At 44.1% G+C, this 13,481-nt stretch overlaps 1 protein-coding gene across 1 annotated transcript in view; it reads left to right on the top strand.

Moving 5' to 3' along the window:
• Window positions 1-13,388, top strand: part of TMTC1 (transmembrane O-mannosyltransferase targeting cadherins 1) — a 28,088-nt gene extending 14,700 nt beyond the window's left edge. The window contains exons 8-20 of the mRNA XM_075855755.1: window positions 334-523; window positions 1,798-1,919; window positions 3,091-3,258; window positions 3,334-3,447; window positions 4,036-4,179; window positions 5,191-5,299; window positions 6,161-6,263; window positions 6,619-6,754; window positions 7,087-7,231; window positions 8,143-8,280; window positions 9,019-9,141; window positions 9,356-9,433; window positions 10,148-13,388. Of these exons, the coding sequence (XP_075711870.1) occupies window positions 334-523; window positions 1,798-1,919; window positions 3,091-3,258; window positions 3,334-3,447; window positions 4,036-4,179; window positions 5,191-5,299; window positions 6,161-6,263; window positions 6,619-6,754; window positions 7,087-7,231; window positions 8,143-8,280; window positions 9,019-9,141; window positions 9,356-9,433; window positions 10,148-10,438 (1,861 nt within the window). The 3' untranslated portion in view covers window positions 10,439-13,388. The remainder of the gene's footprint in view (window positions 1-333; window positions 524-1,797; window positions 1,920-3,090; window positions 3,259-3,333; window positions 3,448-4,035; window positions 4,180-5,190; window positions 5,300-6,160; window positions 6,264-6,618; window positions 6,755-7,086; window positions 7,232-8,142; window positions 8,281-9,018; window positions 9,142-9,355; window positions 9,434-10,147) is intronic.
• Window positions 13,389-13,481: the final 93 nt, after the last annotated feature.

Below are 13,481 nucleotides of genomic sequence, written 5' to 3'. Positions count from 1 at the left end.
TATCTATCTATCTATCTATCTCATATCTATCTATCTATCTATCTCATATCTATCTATCTATCTATCTATCTATCTATCTATCTATCTATCTCATATCTATCTATCTCATATCTATCTATCTATCTATCTATCTATCTATCTATCTATCTATCTATCTATCTATCTATCTATCTATCTATCTATCTATCTATCTGTCTATCTATCTCATATCTATCTATCTCATATCTATATCTATCTATCTATCTATCTCATATCTATCTATCTATCTAGTTATTTATCTATGTATCGTATATAGATCCTCAATGATGGTTGATATTTTGTTCTGTGTTGCAGATTCTTAACCTTCTCCTACCTCCTTGCGTTCAATGCGTGGCTGCTGCTCGGCCCTGTCACTCTCTGCTATGACTGGCAGGTGGGCAGCATCCCCCTCGTCCACTCCATCTGGGACATGCGCAATGTGCACACTCTCCTGTTGGCGGCCGTCCTCCTGTCCCTTGGCGCGCGCTGCTTGACTGGCAGTAAGGTGATTAAATATTTCTTGGTGTCTTGTAAAGTGCATCAGTTACAGTCATATATATGTCAATGTTTTCACAATAAAACCATTGTTACTTGCAGTACTACTCCTGACCACAGGGTGTGCTGTTCAAGCTCGTGAGCAGTTAATAATACACTGCCACCTAGCAGTCCAAATATTTATTGCAGCTGATTACAATCGTTATGAAACTTTCCATAGTATTCCAAAAACATCCGTATAATTGGACTTGGATTGGTGGGATCTTTTTGGGCCTCTTTGTGGCTAAGCATGCTGGGAATTGTAATTCTTGAGACAAGAGGCGGGTCCAAATCAGTTCTGTTTGCCATTAAAACCTAATATAATAAGCCCCACCCTTTTATATAAGCACCGTCCCACAGATAGGCCACTCCTGGGCTGTTTTTTTAAAATATATATATATATATATATATATATATATATATATATATATATTCTCGTTCATTTTTTGAGTTACTGTACCTTTAAGACTATTTTAGGTGCTGCATAGCTCTACAGTTCGTGATCACCACACCCTGGGGCCGGGGCCAGCGAATAACCCCACGGGACACCATGATCCGCGTCTCTCCCCGTTTCCTTCTCGTACGTGATTGTTATCGTCCCGGCAGGAAGCAGATCTCAGGCTCTTAAATAATTAACTGGAAACTTTTTTTTTTCCAACACCTTCCATAGAGTTTATCTGATTGGCGTTCACGCCGCTGCCGCCGCGCTGTTTGTGTTACTAGTCGTGACCCTGGGTCACCGCGTCATCATAATCTTGTTATGTTTGGCTTAACAGCGATGCTGCAAAAGTATTGGCGCCCCCATCCCTCCTGTTTTGCAAGAATTTCTACTAATTCTTTCCGGCCATCATTGCTATGGGAAGTGAAAGTTATTTGGAAGCCAATATGGCAGCCACCGCAACTTCCACAGGGAGGGTCACCCAGCTTTCCCAGAATCAGATATAACTATGAAATGGGAGGGAGGAACCTCTTTAAATCACAGGCCACACCCATATGTATCACATGACATCCCAAATCATGAAACATTTTAAGACCCTCCCACCAAGTATCTAGATACGCCCCTTTGTGTAAATCTGCATATGCCCCGCCTCCTTGTGGAAGACTTTTGTGTTGTGTGTATATATATATATATATATATAAGGATTACATTATTCTCAGTGTTGCTCCCCCCTCTTTATTTCGTACGTAACCGCTGCGTCCTGTGACGTAATAATATTTTTGGAATCCATGTTGTGTGTCCTGCAGAGGGCGGGGCACCGGGAAGTCGTTGTTGGTCTTCTCTTCTTAGTCTTCCCCTTCATACCGGCCAGCAATCTATTCTTCAGGGTTGGTTTTGTGGTGGCTGAACGGATCCTCTACATGCCCAGGTACGTCTGACTCTACTACTTCGATTACAGGGAGTTAAGTAATGCAAACTCTGCTTGCTGTCAGTGAATGGGAACATTCTTTATTTACAACTGAAAACGTGCACGCCTCATTACATAATACAGCTGAGTGAGCAGGACTAGGTCAGAATAGGCTTTAACCCTACATGTTTCTGTTCACTGACAGCAAGCATGGATTTTACAAATAGTGTAAAATTGAAAGACAACGTACATTAGAAAACCTTGGTGAATATAAATTCTTGAGTCATCTTCTTTTGTTAAGTTGTTAAAAAATTTCTATTGACTGGTTTCTGAGGATTATCTGGTGCTGGGAAAGCTGGGTGACAGCCATTGTAGCCGCCATTACATTACAGCAACCACAGCTGGTGGTCATCCGGTTTCCCTAGAGCCCTGAACAACAAATGGTTGTATCGCTGGATAATTTGGTAGATTTGTCATTCAGGCGTCTGGGAAAGCTGGGTAACAACTCCTTGGAGTGGCGGCCATATTTGTTGTCACTCAGGTTTCCAAAATATAGAACAAAGGATTTATTTTAAGTTTTTTCTTGAAGACAGTTTGCATGATTTCAATATGGCGGCAGAGTTCACGCCAGATTTATAGCTCACAAAATAACGCGGGACAAACTGCGACAAAAACACTTCATGTGAACGCGGCCTTAATGGGTCCCAGTATGTCCAGTACAAGATGAAGCTTCAGTCCGGTTACTGGGGCTTCTAATTTTAAGGTTTGGCTTGAGTGGCGCCATGTTTTTGCTCTTGATGAGCAGAGGAGGCGCCAATACTTTTTTCGCCATACATTATACAGGGGTGTGAATACTTTCTCCTACATTCAGTATAGATGGGTGTGAATACTTTTGTCTCCATACATTATACAGGGGTGTGAATACTTTCTCCTACATTCAGTATAGATGGGTGTGAATACTTTTGTCTCCATACATTATACAGGGGTGTACATACGTTTTCTCTCCATACAGGGGTGTGAATACTTTCTCCTACATTCAGTATAGATGGGTGTGAATACTTTTGTCTCCATACATTATACAGGGGTGTACATACGTTTTCTCTCCATACAGGGGTGTGAATACTTTTGTTTCGCTTCTATAGAAGGTCTCCTCTTCCTGAGAGGTTTATGGTCTGTGGTTCTCTGTCCTCAGCATGGGATTCTGTATTCTGTGCGTTCACGGACTGAGGAGATTGTCCTCCCGGGTCGGTCCTAGAGGATCGTCTGCCATCACCTTCTGCTTCCCCCTCCTCCTCGTCCTCTTCGCCTGTAAGTCGATGTCGCAGAGCGAGTGCTGGCGCTCCCGGGAGTCGTTATTCAGGTACGGCCTAGATCAGCGAACTAGAACGCTGGTCGGGATAGAATGGCGCTCACCGGTCTCTTGTGTCTGTCACAGATCCGGAGTTCAGACGCTGCCGCACAACGCCAAAGTGCATTACAACTACGCCAATTTTCTGAAGGACCAGAATCGAAAGGAGGAGGCAATAAACCACTATAAAACCGTCCTGAGGTACAAGCACGTTCCGTGATTACTGCAGTGTTCCGCTATTCCACATGATATAATTGCGTTGCTCCCCCGGCCCATGGAGCTTACAATCTAATTCTCCTTCATAATTGGATACAGAAGGTTCCCCATGATAAACATTCCTGATACTCTGATCAATGGGGGTCCGACTCAGGCTAAATCTAGCTTGATTTGGTTACCTATTATGTTTTATACTGCAGTCACATCCAAAGCTGTATTCAAAAGTCTGAAATGTGTCAGCATCATACACCCCTTAGTACAGCTTAGCTGATATTCTACAATGCTGCACTCCAGTGCTGTAAATTGTAGGAAACGTCGTTTTATGCATTGCATTTCCCATAATGCACCTCTGCTGAGCATACCTTGTGCAGGCATTCAGCCAGCATTGCCCCTACCATGAACAGAGGAGAGTCCGCAATCCATACTGCCCATGTATTAAACAGCTTCCTTGTCCTGAGTGCTAACAGGAAACCAGCAGGATTTTGAATGCAGCTTTGGGTGTGACTGGAGTATAAGATGTGATGTATTTTATCAGATACGCTCTTTTGCTGATGGTTCCGTTCTATTCCATAGGTTATATCCGCAACACTCCAGCGCTCTTAACAACCTCGGCACCTTGACTACCAACATTACGGCGGCTGAGGAATATTACAGGAAGGCGCTAGAGATCAGCCCGCAACACAGCCGGGCACTGTTTAATCTGGGCAATTTGCTGAGGTAAGGAAGTGGTCACTTCATTATATCCTTCCCTATGCGGGGACAGACATGGCCTTTAAAAATGGGTCTATATGGGCATTTCCAAGTAATGTTGGGGGAGGGGCTTCTATTTGGGAGCCCCCTCTATTTGGCAATGCAGAGAGCCGTGGCAAGGGCCGCTCTCTGCCCTGGGCATCGGGCACTGCTTCTTCACTTCCTATACAATAAAGCATTTAGTATACGGTTCTCTAAGCCATAATAGCCGATCACAGAGAGGTCTCAAGTCATGGAGGGGTCTGAAGATTGAGAAGGGGTTGTCCTCTTTTGACCCTACTGTTACCTCCTGCTCCAAGCTCGATTGTGGCAGAGAAGGCATCCCTTCCGTTGGGGTCCTGTGCGCTGGCTACACTAACAGCATGCCTTGGGTAAGGGGATATGTTGTCATTTGAATCTCTCAGTAGTGCAGCCTCAGGCTTTGGGCTGTAAGGTGATATGTTGTCATCAGATTCTCTCAGTAATGTAGCCTCAGGCTTGTTAGGGGATATGTTGTCAGAATCTCTCAGTAGTGCAGTCTCAGGCTTTGGGCATGTGGGGGATATGTTGTCAGAATCTCTCAGTAGTGCAGCCTCAGGCTTTGGGTCAGTAGCTTGAACCTCTCATATTTCAGAATAGAAAAAAATGGTTTTCATATTTTTAAGAAGGTCCTTCTATAAACGGTTCTTCTGGCAGATTTTTAGTTGTATCCAGATAGGTTTAGACACCTTCCCAGGGGTGTACTAAGTTTCCCATTGCACCTGCACCCCACCCCTAGTCTGGGGTTAGTGATGTCATCAGACAGGTTCAGTGGCAGGACTTAATGTTGCTCAATGATAACGTTTTTCAGGCCTATTGACTACTCCACTAATGCGCCCAACACTGGACCCTCGTGCCTGCGCGGAGCCCCTTATCTGAGGGACCTTTTCCCTGTTAAAATGTAATTAATTTTGGTTAATACCCAACTCAGCAGTTCATGTAAATACATTTCTTCTGCAGGACTCGGGGCAGGAATGAAGAAGCTCAGGTGGTTTTGAGGGAGTCTCTTCTGCATGGTCCGTACTTTGCCGATGCCTATTCCAGCCTGGGGTCATTGCTGGCTGATCAGGTGAGATTGTGAAGAACTTCATCTTCAGCCGTTTTGGCATTGTATCTTGTGCTGACTGCTCCTCCTAATCAGTGTGATTGAATCATTGGCCTTCCCCTGTGAAGCAGAGATGGACAACCATCAGGCTGGAAGCCATTGTGTCTAGAAGGTCATTGACCTCCATGGACATCACTAGCTGGCCAGGATCTCCAAGACGCCTTCTTTCATAGCGAGGAACTGGTTAAACTCTATAACCTACACTTCATGTCCTCCAGGGTGGTGACATTTCCTGCTTAATGTTTGCCCGCCCCTGAGGAGCAGAGGAGACATCACTATATACTTCCTACCAGACGTACCTGTAACCTAAGGGTTATTGAACAGTATTGGATAAGAGACACGAGGATGAAAATGTCTCAGAGTGTCATCAAGTTCAAAATGTTGTCTTACAATGTTGATCCAGAAGAAGGCAAGTCCCTAATATAGGGGACGGGGAGGGAGCCATAACTCCTCCCACTCTATCCATCAGAAAATTCCACTTTCCATTGCCAATTCATCTTTACCTTTTTGAAAGTCCTCAGCATCCAATCACATTGCAGGATTTTTGGACTTGTTGGGGATAAGACCTCCCTAGAGGTTCATCACACGATAACTCCACCCCCGAGTAAGTGGTTGTAAAGTTGTTTCTGCCGTTTTCTTTCACTTTCCCGATGCACTTTTAAAAGAACACTTCTGGCAAAACGGATACACAGGGCCTCGGGGGCGGGGCATGACTTAACCTAAAACAGTGAATCTGTGTCATGCTCCCCCCCTCAGTTTTCAAAATCAGACCGTTTCCGTGCTCTACTGATACATATTTCAACTTCTTTCTTGTTCTCTACCCAGAAGCGAAATCAGGAAGCTGAGGAGGTTTACCTGTCCGGAATCAAAAACTGCCCTGAGAGCTCCGACCTGCAGAATAATTATGGGGTGTTTCTGGTGGATGTGGGTAAGTGAATTGTGTTATTTTATTTATTGTATATTTATTACTGTGGGGTTAGAGCAGCAGTAAACTTAAAAGACAAACCAAATCATTCACAATAATTCATAAATTGACATCAGTCAGAATTTTGAATGCAGCTTTGGATGTGATTGGAGTATAAGGTAGAATGTAAGTCAGGATCAGGGCAAAGTCGCTGCATTTCTGGGTGCACTGAATTATGGGAGCTCAGCTGAGCCCTTAAGGGTGCATCAGCCAGCAGAATTGTAAATGCAGCTTTGCTTGTGACTGTAGTACGACACAATGTAACTGCTAATTATTTCTCACCCACAGAGCTTACATTTTTTGATAAATTATTTTCCAGGAGTTCCACAGAAGGCCGTCTCTCATTACCTTCTTGCTCTGCGGCTGCGACCCAATCATCACGTGGCTATGCTCAACCTTGGTCGCCTGTATCGTTCCCTCAACCAAAATTCAGAGGCAGAGACGTGGTACAAGAAGTAAGAACACAGCGGAGGATTGACTTATATCAACGTTACCAGATTACAAAATTCTGTGAGGATAAATGTCTCAAGCCGGAGCTTCGTTTTTCTAAAAGCAGAGCTCCAAATCATAAAATTCCGTCTGCCTGCAGCCACCACTAGGGGGAACTAACTGAACACTGATTATTCATGATCTCAATAACACAGTAAGCTCCCCCTAGTGGTGGCTGCAGGCAGACAGAAGTTCACATAAAAGGGAATTTTCACGAGGGGGAGGAGTCACACTTGCTACTGTGGGAAAATATGTGTCATGGGGACCATGACGTTCTCTTCTCGTGTCTCACTACCAGGGCTCTGCAGATATCCCGAGATATTGACGTGATCACCCCTCTTGGAGCGCTGTATTATAACACGGGACAATACGACGAAGCCCTGCGTCTATACAAGGAGGCGACGGCGCTGCACCCGCATAACGTCCAGATACGCCTGTCACTGGTGAGCGGTGGGCAGTCGTCCTCTTCTGTAGAATTGTTAAAAAGTCATGTCTGTATCTGGGAAAGCTGGGTGGCAATCAATAGGGCGGCCATTGCAGATCCTATAGGGAAATCACTCAGCTTTTCTAGACTTCTGACCAGCAAATCAGCCTAGTTATGTACTGAAATATTCGGCTATCCTGATGTCAGGGAAAGCTGGGTGACAAGTCTTAGACGCAGTGTCGGGTCCGTCATATGACAGATAGCGCTGGCACCCGATGACCCCCACGACTTATAATGGGGTCCGTCGGGTTTTGTCAAGGTTTTCGTTGTTTTGACGAAAAAATTAATAGCGCTGCGTGCAAATCTACCTCCGACGCAGCCATATGGGGGCTGTAATGGCGGCCATCTTGATTGTACGACAACCCAATGTCTTAGGCTATGTTCACACAGAGTTCTTTGACGCGGAAACCGCGCCCAAAAACTCGTCAAAAACGGACTGAAAATGCCTCCCATTGATTTCAATGGGAGGCGGAGGCGTCTTTTTCACGCGAGTGGTAAAACCGCCTCGCGGGAAAAAGAAGGGACATGCCCTATCTTCGGGCGTTTATGCCTCTGACCTCGCATTGACTTCAATGGGAGGCAGAGAAAGCGCATTTCGCAACGTTCTATGCCCGCGGCGCTCAATGGCCGTGGGCGAAAAACGCCTCGAAAATCGGCGTGCAGGGAGAGGAAAATCTGCCTCAAACTTCCAAATGGAATTTTGAGGCAGAAATTCCGCCTGCAAAAAACTCTGTGTGAACATAGCCTCAAAGTTACTGGTGATTTTCTTCTTTTTTTTAAATTTTTTATTACTGTGGGGGAGGGGAATGCTCTTCAGCGAGACCCCCTGTTTTCTGGATTTTCAATATTTTTTCCTCTTGATTTCAATAGGCACAAATCCAGGCTGTGATGGGACTGACACAAGAGGCCGAGGATCTCGCTCGTCACATCGCGGATGAAGTTCCTGACTGCATTGAATGTTACCGGCTGCTCTCCGCAATCTATGGCAAACTGGAGGACCACTCCAAGGTGACGACTCTCCTACCTATAACCGTTATTATGACCTGCGATAATAGAGGGGGGGGGACCCCCACTTATTGACCAGAGCAGAGAACGTCTACAAAGTGCGTCTCTCTCTGGAGGACCCCGCCTGTCCATTCATTACATGGACAGCCCATTGATTTCTATAGGCACCATGTAATACTTAATTTCTCCTGTGGTGGCACTGCAGGGGAATTGAATACTTGCTATCCGGTTTCTCCACGGATCACAGCCGATCAATAAAGATCCAAGCAGCAATACACCCTGTGATTAGCGAAATATGAGGGATCCTTCTAACAAAAGGATTTTTAAAAGTGGAAAACCCCTTTTATTCCTCGTCACCCCTTTTTGCACTTATATAGAGGAAGGAACCGACTGACGCTCCAAAATTACCATATCTAACACTGATGCGTTTCGGACTATTAAAGGAGTATTCCTAAATCGGCGCTGAGGCCCCTTCCTTCTCAGGATCGGCAGGATTCCCAGAGGTTGGATCCGACACCGATAAAAAAATGATGTCCTATCTTTGGAATAGGCAATGACTTTATAAAATGGTAAAACCCCTTTAATAGACCGAAATGCGTCGGTGTTCCTGTATGGATTCTACGGTTTTATGGGCCGGTCTGTTTCGTCCTGTATTTTCTGACACGGACTCTTGTCTTGAATGCAGCACCAGAGATAAGCGGCGGGAGTCATAATGGTCCTCTATCTTCCCCTATGCTGTAGGCTCTGGACATGATTGACGTTGCTCTGCAGATGAAACCTCAAGATCCTAAAATAATTTCGGAGCTTTATTTCACCAAAGGGAATCAACTGCGGGAGCTGAACCGGCTCGACGAGGCCTTCCAGGTACCCCAACATTGTGAATAATTATCAGTGAAATCATATAATGTATATACCACCCGTAACTCGACAGACCCCGTTGACTACAATAGGATTCATGCGGTTTATTCAAGGTTTCCGTCGTTTTGACGGGAAGAATAGCGAAATGTGAACACAGCCTTATGTAATGGCGACCACGTATATAATGGACCATATGTCATTTTTCATCTTTTATCTCCAGAGTTACAGTCGTGTGGCTGATCTGAGCCCCAAACAAGCCCAGGCCTGGATGAACATGGGAGGCATCAAGCACATTCAGGTAGTCACAGGGCAAACTAACCTGAAAACTGTGGTCTATCCCTTTAAGACCAATCAGATATGTTGATTTTTAGAACTCTACAAACGGATACCTGATTGGCTGCTATCATCATCCGGCAATATCTCCTAGAAAAATAGACCAAACACTGAAACGCGTTGGGTTATGAATAAAAATCAGGTTTAGTATGTAGCCGAAAGGCACACAATGCAATTTACCTCTGTGCAATGCATTGTGGGAGATGAGTGACAGAAAAACATGGCTGCTCCCTTCTATATACTATGTTGCAGCTGCCTATAGGTTGTGTCTGGTATTACAGCTCAGCTTCATTGAAGTGAATGGGGATGAGCCGCAATACCACACACAACCTATGACCATGTGTGGCGCTGGTTTTCGAAGAAAGCAGCCATGTTTTTCTTATCTTCTACAACCCCTTTAACAATACATCTCCCACAATGCACTTCAGCAAAACATGCTGCGTACAGACACTGAACAAGTAGGGGGGGGGGGGGGAAGGAAGATTATCATGCTGCTTGAGAGCCTTAGGGTGCCAGTAGAATTTTGAATGCAGCTCTGGATGTGAATGGAGTAATGTAACTTAAGATCCATACAACATAGAGGACAATATTAAATGAACTGTTATGTAGACATCATCCTTAAGGACACCTTCCTTTTAGAAAAGCTGCTGTTGATCTTCTGACTGTCTATTTTTTCTAGGGGGATTATATCGCTGCCCGAACCTATTATAAGAAGGCCGCCATGCTGGACCCCGACAGCAAGTTACTGAAAGAAAATCTCGCTAAACTTCAGCGCTTAGAAAGTAAGTTACAAGGAATTAAGGCGCGAGATGCAGGATTTCCAACAATGGACCAACCGGAATCTGCGGGGAACCCTGGAAGACCAGAGAAAGCTTCTAGAAGACTCCACGGAGGAGGAGGAGGAAGTAAAAACTCCAAGAAACCCATCAGAGAAATGGAAAATTCTGCAGCTATGTCACCAAAGAAATAAGATTCGGACAACAAGTACGAAGGAGAAGAAGACCTACAAGATGTTGGGGAGAAGAAGAGTCTCCAGAGGAACGTCAAGGTCTGGAGATGATGACCGGTCTGGAGACACCAGGGACTCCTACTGACCCTACAAGTCCTGTACAAATGACATAATATCCCAACATCCTTAGGTCAGAGGACGGCACTGGATCCATAAATGGTGACAACGTGGCTGTAGGGCAACTCAACATCTCTATGTCCAAGGTCCACCGGTATTCCATCCCATGGGTCACGAGTGGAAGGGGAGGTGGGCAGTGATCATACATCTGTGTTACATCTGAGAGAGTTTAGAGGTTGTAAACGTGGGCAGCAATCAGGGCGACGGGCGACCGTCTAACCTGTCCTGTTTCTACCTCGTCAATCACAGGGTTTGTGGGAAGGAAAGAAGAGGAGAAAGTGGTGGAGATGTAGGAGACCACGTCCTGGACATGTCATCAACTACTCCCCTATGTGTAGAACCTCCTATTCTATAACACTGAGGAGCAACGGGGTCTACTCATTTCTATTGGATAGTTTTATGGAATTGTAAGGTTAGCTGAAGAATGTCAATCATCTTACGGCAGTTGTCAATCATCTTATGGCAGTTGTCAATCATCTTACGGCAGTTGTCAATCATCTTATGGCAGTTGTCAATCATCTTATGGCAGTTGTCAATCATCTTATGGCAGTTGTCAATCATCTTATGGCAGTTGTCAATCATCTTATGGCCGTTGTCAATCATCTTATGGCCGTTGTCAATGACTCTGTCAGTTTTCAATCACTCTACAACAGTTGTCAATCATCCTATGACATCGTCCTAAAGCTGGCCGTACATGTGAGATAGCAGTCGGCTGAACTGTTCATGTTTATTTCAATGGGGACACCTCAGGCAGCGGCTTATATCCTACAAGAACAAAGAATCGACCATGTTGAACTCCAACATGGCTGATCCCTCCTTTCCCCAACATCTGCCATCAAGGGACAGTTGGAAGGACCCCATATACACTAAATCGGCATCCGACCCTGCTGAAATGGGCAGTTTAGCTGACTTTTATCTAATGTGTATAGCCAGTGAAGATAGTAGTAAATCAAAAGTTATCAATCATCCTATAGCAGTTGTCAAACACTAAGACATTATTGACCTAAGACAACTGTCAATCACACTGACAGTTGTCAATCATCTTATGAGAGCTGTCAATCACACTATGACAGTGGTCAATCATCTTATGAGAGCTGTCAATTACCCTATGACAGTTGTCAATCATCCTATGACAGTCCTCAATTATCCTATGGCAGTCGTCAATCATCTTATATCCGTTGTCATCCATAATATTTTATCAACGGTTGATCATCCTATGACAGTCGTCCATCATGTTATATCAGCTGTCAATCATCATATAAAAAGTTGTCCATCCTATGAGAGCTATCAATCACACTAAGACAGTAGTGAATCACCATCATCCGATGACAGTTGTCAACCAAGTTTTGGCAGCTGTCAATCATCCAATAACAGTCGCCAATCATCCTATGAGAGATGTATATACCAATAAGACAATAGTAAATAACCATTAGACACTTGTCAGTCATCCTATGGCAGTTGTCAGTCATCCTATGGCAGTTGCCAATTATCAGCAAGCCCCTCCCACAAATTCACTGACTTTGTATAAACGGTCAGTAAAGCAGCACAGTACAATATGGCGCGTGGGTCATGTCATCATCACTACTCGCTTTGCTTTTCCATAGTATTATCTTCTTTCTCTCTATGTATTAGCCTGGCCCCACCTCTTATTAGGAGTCATTATATCCAAAATATTTACATACAATATTATAAACAGCCAATCTGGACAAGTAGAGCTGTAGTGTAAAGTATGGGGGAAAGATGAGGCAGCAGCCTGAACCACTGACATCAGAAATGAGGCAGAAGTTGTAACTCCGATGGACTACAATGAACATTGTGGATGAGCTGGAGTCACTGATCGCAGCTCCTAGGTGCTCCTATGATAAAGCAGAGCTAAATACACACACAAGAGTGAGAAGTGAACAGGAGCTGTGCTCTATTCAGTGTCTCCTGCTACAGGGACAAATGACGCTCATTGGGCTTCATTTATAAATTAGTGCAATATGCATGCAGTATCAGAATGCGGTAATGCGAAACGCGTGGGTATGTCTGGGCATCGATCTTTGCATGTCGTGATCCTGTAAAACGTTTTAACTATGTTGTATGTGGGCAGAAATGCAAAGGAATCTGCTGCATGCAGACCGGGAAGAAACGCGTTTCGCTTCTTATATATGCACAATGTCCTTACATTGGTTCTCAAAGCACAGACCGAGCCTACAGCCTAACAGTAATTATGCTCGACTGGTAAATTATTGAATGTAATATATATATATATATATATATATATATATATATATTGTACCATGGCGGTATAGAGAGTTTTATAGCAGAAGACGACGGAGTAGTGTCCTATTTTTCTACGGTAAAACATCTATATATTTAACAGAAGATCGATAAATCGGCCAAATATTTTTCAGCGTTTTCTCCATTATCAGGATAAATGTTCCCGAAACAAATAAATATGAAGACGCTTGAGATAATCAGAAATCCTTGAAGAAATCGTGTAGCAATCAAACAGCGCAAATCACCTCCAGAATGAAAGGAGGGATCTGATTGGCTGCTATGGGTGATGCCTGGTTGTAATACATGAGGTATTAATAGCGCTTGTCTTATATCATTTATGTATCGGGGGGGGGGGGGGGCAGCGTTTTCTGATACACATGGGAATTGTCGATGTTCAGTATGGAATCTGTACGGATCAAGAAGAATGTTAAATGGATTTTTCGTTCTATATTGTGGCTGTGAATATATAGTTGTGTTATATGTTATAGTGCAATGTTACACCAAATAAAGCGAAACGTTTATTCTTTCTAAACAGCGTGTCAATGTGGTGATGTAGCTACTATAATCCCTATATACAAGAATATACTAGAATACTGCCCCCTATATACAAGAATATAACTACTAT

Source organism: Rhinoderma darwinii, chromosome 3 (assembly GCF_050947455.1).
Source record: "Rhinoderma darwinii isolate aRhiDar2 chromosome 3, aRhiDar2.hap1, whole genome shotgun sequence".
NCBI classification, from domain to species: Eukaryota; Metazoa; Chordata; class Amphibia; order Anura; family Rhinodermatidae; genus Rhinoderma; species Rhinoderma darwinii.
This window is presented reverse-complemented; position numbering and strand designations above follow the sequence as displayed.